At 43.8% G+C, this 7,500-nt stretch overlaps 1 protein-coding gene across 1 annotated transcript in view; it reads left to right on the top strand.

Moving 5' to 3' along the window:
• The window catches only part of LOC143289609 (uncharacterized), an 84,751-nt gene extending 81,554 nt beyond the window's left edge, over nt 1-3,197 (top strand). The window contains exon 2 of the mRNA XM_076598651.1: nt 1,738-3,197. Coding sequence (XP_076454766.1) covers nt 1,741-2,178 — 438 coding nt within the window. The 5' untranslated portion in view covers nt 1,738-1,740 and the 3' untranslated portion in view covers nt 2,179-3,197. The remainder of the gene's footprint in view (nt 1-1,737) is intronic.
• Nucleotides 3,198-7,500: the final 4,303 nt, after the last annotated feature.

The raw sequence follows: 7,500 nt of genomic DNA on the forward strand, positions 1-7,500 counted from the left end.
TCTCTGTCCTGATAACAACAACTCTGTCTGTCCTGATAACAACAACCCTCTCTGTCCTGATAACAACAACCCTCTCTGTCCTGATAACAACAACACTCTCTGTCCTGATAACAACAACCCTGTCTGTCCTGATAACAACAACCCTGTCTGTCCCTCTCTGTCCTGATAACAACAGCCCTCTCTGTCCTGATAACAACAACCCTCTCTGTCTGTCCTGATAACAACAGCCCTCTCTGTCCTGATAACAACAACCCTCTCTGTCCAGATGACAACAACCCTCTCTGTCCAGATGACAACAACCCTGTCTGTCCCTCTCTGTCCTGATAACAACAACCCTCTCTGTCCAGATGACAACAACCCTGTCTGTCCCTCTCTGTCCAGATGACAACAACCCTGTCTGTCCTGATAACAACAACCCTGTCTGTCCTGATAACAACAACCCTGTCTGTCCTGATAACAACAGCCCTCTCTGTCCTGATAACAACAACCCTCTCTGTCTGTCCTGATAACAACAACCTTCTCTGTCCTGATAACAACAGCCCTCTCTGTCCTGATAACAACCACCCTATCTGTCCCTCTCTGTCCTGATAACAACAACCCTCTCTGTCCTGATAACAACAGCCCTCTCTGTCTGTCCTGATAACAACAACCCTCTCTGTCCTGATAACAACAGCCCTCTCTGTCTGTCCTGATAACAACAACCCTCTCTGTCCTGATAACAACAACCCTCTCTGTCTGTCCTGATAACAACAGCCCTCTCTGTCCTGATAACAACAGCCCTCTCTGTCTGTCCTGATAACAACAGCCCTCTCTGTCCTGATAACAACAACCCTCTCTGTCTGTCCTAATAACAACAACCCTCTCTGTCCTGATAACAACAGCCCTCTCTGTCTGTCCTGATAACAACAACCCTCTCTGTCTGTCCTGATAACAACAGCCCTCTCTGTCTGTCCTAATAACAACAACCCTCTCTGTCCTGATAACAACAACCCTCTCTGTCCTGATAACAACAACCCTCTCTGTCTGTCCTGATAACAACAACCCTCTCTGTCCTGATAACAACAACCCTCTCTGTCCTGATAACAACAACCCTCTCTGTCTGTCCTGATAACAACAGCCCTCTCTGTCCTGATAACAACAACCCTCTCTGTCTGTCCTGATAACAACAACCCTCTCTGTCCTGATAACAACAGCCCTCTCTGTCTGTCCTGATAACAACAGCCCTCTCTGTCCTGATAACAACAGCCCTCTCTGTCTGTCCTGATAACAACAGCCCTCTCTGTCCTGATAACAACAACCCTCTCTGTCCTGATAACAACAGCCCTCTCTGTCTGTCCTGATAACAACAGCCCTCTCTGTCTGTCGTGATAACAACAGCCCTCTCTGTCTGTCCTGATAACAACAGCCCTCTCTGTCCTGATAACAACAACCCTCTCTGTTCAGATAACAACAGGCCTCTCTGTCTGTCCTGATAACAACAGCCCTCTCTGTCCTGATAACAGCAGCCCTCTCTGTTCAGATTACAACAGCCCTGTCTGTCTGTCCTGATAACAACAGCCCTCTCTGTCCTGATAACAACAACCCTCTCTGTTCAGATAACAACAGGCCTCTCTGTCTGTCCTGATAACAACAGCCCTCTCTGTCCTGATAACAGCAGCCCTCTCTGTTCAGATTACAACAGCCCTGTCTGTCTGTCCTGATAACAACAACCCTCTCTGTCCCTCTCTCTGTTTTCAGCCCATGGCCCGCCACAACCTCAACCACCACCACCACCTCTCCTCCACCACCACCCTCACCACCCTCACCATCCACGCCTGCCTCCTCCTCGTCGCCATGCTGGCTCTTCATGGGCATGCGCAGACCCACGCCTACCCCGAGGACGCCTACCAAGAAGAACGAGGAGGAGGTGTCCCGTCCCGCGTCCCGGCGCTGACCCTTCTCCTGCAACGGGAACTGGCACAAAGAGGTCTGGATGCTGACGACGTGGACAGCCTCGTGAAAGCTCTCGGTGACCGTCCGACGACTGGTGTCTCTGTCAGGAACGACAAGAGGGCCGGCTGGAAGAGGATTCCCATCCAGACCCGCTTCGCTCCCTTCGGCACCAAACTCATCCCCAGCAGGAGCCGCGGAGACTCTAGCGGACCGACGCTGCTTCGCTACGGACGGTCCACCGCTTAGAAAAAAAAAAAGCACACACACACACACACAAAAAAAAATTCCCGAGACCCATTTTTTTCCTTCACGGATTATTCTAGCGCTTTGATCTTTTCTTTTTCTTTTTTTCTGACCAACTTTCTTTCCACCAGGCAAATAAAAATAATGAAAAAAACCCCAAAACATTGGAACTTGTTCGCACTGCTAAAGAATTACGTTGCGTTGCTGGATTTTTTTTTTTTTTCTTGTTTGAATGATTTAATTCATTGTGATCACTTGATATGCTGTTGATTAAAACTGCCGAGGGCGATCTTAAGAATGCTTTTTGTTTGTTGTTCATTTTAAGGAAAAGGTGCAGTTATACATCCTGTTTTGCTTTTTTTGTCAAGGTTCAAGCTGTCATTGTTTTCCAAGGGAATGGATGAGGACGAGTACAGGTCTTGAAGTGCACAGTTTTACACACTAATGTGGCATGTGTGACGTACAAAAAACACTAATCAACTTCTCGGGGGATGCTTTCTATTGAAGTACTTACGACCCTAACACCACATAGCTTTTTGTTCGTTTGTTTCATTGTTTGTTTGGTTGTTGTTGGCGTTTTTTGTTTGTTTGGTTTGTTTTGTTTTGTTTTTTGTGTGTTTTGTTGTTGTTGTTGTTGTTTTTGCCTCCTGAAAGTTTAACTGTTTCCTGAAATAATTATCTGTCAGTTTAGTTATCCAGTGGCAGAAAACTGATCGATTTCACCTGCACATTGTTGCTGACTGCTCCGGTTAATGAACTCAGTAATAGAAAGACGATCGATTTCACCTGCACATTGTTATTGACTGCTCCGGTTAATGAACTCTGTTTCTGTTCTCTTTCTTCATTCTATACAATCATTTTCGGCTTCTGAGGTTAGGTTCAACGATTTTCCGCTTGCTGTTAACTGTATCTATCCAATGCCACAGGCCAATGATGGGGGGTGTTCGGAGAACTGTATCTATCCAATGCCACAGGCCAATGATGGTGTATGGAGAACTGTATCTCTCCAATGCCACAGGCCAATCGTGGTGTATGGAGAACTGTATCTATCCAATGTCACAGGCCAATGGTGGTGTATGGAGAACTGTATCTCTCCAATGCCACAGGCCAATGATGGGGGGTGTTCGGAGAACTGTATCTCTCCAATGTCACAGGCCAGTGATGGTGTATGGAGAACTGTATCTATCCAATGCCACAGGCCAATGATGGGGGGTGTTCGGAGAACTGTATCTCTCCAATGTCACAGGCCAGTGATGGTGTATGGAGAACTGTATCTATCCAATGTCACAGGCCAATGGTGGTGTATGGAGAACTGTATCTCTCCAATGCCACAGGCCAATGATGGTGTATGGAGAACTGTATCTCTCCAATGTCACAGGCCAGTGATGGTGTATGGAGAACTGTATCTCTCCAATTCCACAGGCCAATGATGGTGTTCGGAGAACTGTATCTCTCCAATTCCACAGGCCAATGATGGTGTTCGGAGAACTGTATCTCTCCAATGTCACAGGCCAATGATGGTGTATGGAGAACTGTATCTCTCCAATTCCACAGGCCAATGATGGTGTTCGGAGAACTGTATCTCTCCAATGTCACAGGCCAATGATGGTGTATGGAGAACTGTATCTCTCCAATGCCACAGGCCAATGATGGTGTATGGAGAACTGTATCTCTCCAATTCCACAGGCCAATGATGATGTATGGAGAACTGTATCTCTCCAATTCCACAGGCCAATGATGATGTATGGAGAACTGTATCTCTCCAATGTCACAGGCCAATGATGGTGTATGGAGAACTGTATCTCTCCAATGCCACAGGCCAATGATGGTGTATGGAGAACTGTATCTCTCCAATTCCACAGGCCAATGATGGTGTACGGAGGATTGGAGAATGGTCAGACTGAATGCAATAACTGTATCCGAATACCGTGTTTGCTGTGGCCGTCACAACCTTCTTTTTTTCTTGTTTTTCTTTTTTGTTTCTTTTTTTTTTACATTCGTGTTTGTCTTTCCTCCTCCTCGTCTCTCTCTCTCCCTCACTCTCCCCTCGTCTCTCTCTTTCCCTCACTCTCCCCTCGTCTCTCTCTCTCCCTCACTCTCCCCTCTTCTCTCTCATTTTACTCAATACTGTGGGCACATTCTGGAAAAAAAACCAAAAGCATCACATCCATCTAGTATCTAGACATTTGGGCAAATAAATCAAGTCTAGTTTCTTGTGACACAATCATTTGCCAGTTTGTACATATGCATGAGCATCATTAAATTCCACAAATTTTGTGGGACCACCACGCATAGTAGATATATTATAGCATCAACTACACCTATGTGGCACGTCACAACTTAGTCTTCATGAAAAAATTATCCTGCACCTTGTAACAATAGCACTAATCTTTTTTTCTTTTTTTTCTTTTTTTCTTTTTTTTGAATGAAAAAGACACAAACTTATCTCTGGCTCACACCATGTTTCATTCAGTGGAAGTGTCAATGTATTTTGTGCAGCATTTATCGCGAAATATGCAAACATGCCCTGATGTGTTCTTCAATAGCTACAATAGTTACAATAGCTTCAATAGCTACAATAGCTTCAATAGCTACAATAGCTTCAATAGCTACAATAAACAACAAATCCTACAGCTCAGATCTTTGAGACGGCAGGGTCGCTCCCATGCTCACGGTGCTAGATTTCAGCTTGATTGAAGAACGTTATAGGTGGTCCGTGCTGCGCTGTTCTTTTCAGCGCTTTGTCACATGTAGCTGTCACATGTAGCTGTCACATGTAGCTGACACAGAAACGGTGACAGACCTCACCACGGCTTCTGATGCCCAGCGCGCTGGAGTTCAGGTCTTCAGACTGCCGTATCTAGCGTGCCAACACTTACACACAATCTCATTCAAATCTTCATAACTCAGTTTTTGCTACTGGTTAATTGACGTTTTATCACTTTGTCCACCGAAATATCCCCACCAAATATTATGTTTGTTTGTAAACAATGAAGTAGATAATGTGATGGGCTAGAGGTAACGCGTCCTCCTTGGAAGCAAGAGAATCTGAGCGCGCTGGTTCGAATCATGGCTCAGCCGCCGATATTTTCTCCCCCCCTTCACTAGACCTTGAGTGGTGGTCTGGACGCTAGTCATTCGGAAGAGACAATAAACCGAGGTCCTGTGTGCACTTAGCGCGCGTAAAAGAACCCACGGCAACAAAATGGTTATTCCTGGCAAAATTCTGTAGAAAAACCCACTTCGATAGGAAAAACAAATAAAACTGCACGCAGGAAAAAAATGGGTGGTGCTGTAGTGTAGCGACGCGATCTCCCTGGGGAGAGCAGCCCGAATTTCACACAGAAAAATATGTTGTGATAAAAAGAAATACAAATACAAATACAATAAAGAATGGAATCGTTGCATTGACGCCCAACACAGCGCCAGCCTTCACTCGCTAGCCCTGACAGTTCCATGGTTTGGATTGCCAGTGTTCTGTGTGGTCACACAGAACGATACATATATGTACCCATGCCTTAGCAGCATACGTTTATAATTCCCAAGTACAAGACCTGCCTGTGCCACACACGGGCCACTTTGGACTTTCCAGTGACACAGTACCAATGCCTGAAACCAGCACCGGTCTTCAGTGACTCGGATTCCCTCGTTCCTCAGTCCCTCCCGCCTATAAAGTTCCCTGCAGCTGAAGTAATTGTCCTCGGTGTTTCCGCTTTGGGATTTCTGGAGACTCGCCACCCCACAACACAGCGACACATCCACCCTGTTTAGGATTCTCTGTTCCCACCCGGCTACACATGTGTCTCTTTTTAGGATTACACACAGCTTTCAATCCTAGAGGTTGGGATTCTCTGTGACCCACCGTAAATCATGGTCTCCAGTTCAAGATTTGATTTATCTTTGTGCCGTTTCCTACCCTTCTTGTGTAGTCCTGTGTGTATAACCATGGTCTGTACAGTGTGGATTCACTGCGTACTATTTGCTGCTCGTTCCTCAATAATTAGTCTTTATCTGTCAGATTGTCTGCACCTCACTCAAGGTTACTGGTCAGGAAAAAGCAAAAGCTACAACAGTAGTCGACAATCCATTCAGCGATAGTGTTTCCCCAGTCGTTTCTGTTTTGCTGATTGTGTTATGTCATTCACGACAGAGTGAAACATCCCGCGCATTGTTTATTGGCTTTTTTTGTATGTGTGTGAGTTCTGTCATTTAGAACACAGTGAAAATAGTCAGAGTTGTTATTATCTGTAGCATGTTTTGCTCAGTGTATATTTATTTTTTCATTCATTCATCTGTTTATTGGGTTCTTTATCTGTTGATAAGAAAGACAGAGGCGTTGGTACGCGTGACGTTGTCTTCTGAATTATGAGAGCACACATGCTCCAATTATTAGTTGTCATGACATCATGATCTGCAATCATTCAATTAATCAGTTAATCTTTTTTTAATACCAGTCAAGCAGTCAGCCAGTCAGTCAGTCAGTCAGTATGTCAGTATGTCAGTCAGTCAGTCAGTCAGTATGTCAGTATGTCAGTATGTCAGTCAGTCAGTCAGTCAGTCAGTATGTCAGTATGTCAGTATGTCAGTCAGTCAGTCAGTCAGTCAGTATGTCAGGATGTCAGTCAGTCAGTATGTCAGGATGCATGGCTAATCTGCCGGATGGTTATTTATTGATTATATTTTATCATATTTTTCGTCTATCTATCTATCTATCTATCTATCTATCTATCTATATATATATATATCTATCTATTTATCTATCTATCCATCCATCTATCTATCTATCTATCTATCTATCTATCTATCTATCTATCTATCTGTCTGTCTGTCTATCTACCTATCTACCTATTTATCTGTCTGTCTATCTATCTATTTATCCACATATCTATCTATTTATCTATCTATCTATCTATCTACCTCTCTGCTTGTCTATCTAACTAGCTGTCCATATGAATTAGCTATTCGTTTAGTGATTTATCATTTTCTTATTATCTAGGTATCAAATTATTTATAACCATTCACTAATTTGTTCATTTATCTGTTCATCATATATGCATTGATTATATATATATATATATATATGTGTGTGTGTGTGTGTGTGTGTGTGTGTGTGTGTGTCTCTGTGTGTGTGTGTGTGTGTGTGTGTGTATTATACATCATTCATTTATTCATTATTTCACTCACGTGTTTCTTTACCCTTTTACTTTTTTCCTTGTTTTCCTCTTTTTTTCTTTTCTTTTTTTCTTTTTTTTTTTGTTGTTGTTGCTGATTATTTCTGAAATACGAGAGTACTACTCACATGACAAGTAGCGTAATTCACCTCTT

Source organism: Babylonia areolata, chromosome 14, assembly GCF_041734735.1.
Source record: "Babylonia areolata isolate BAREFJ2019XMU chromosome 14, ASM4173473v1, whole genome shotgun sequence".
Taxonomy (NCBI): domain Eukaryota; kingdom Metazoa; phylum Mollusca; class Gastropoda; order Neogastropoda; family Buccinidae; genus Babylonia; species Babylonia areolata.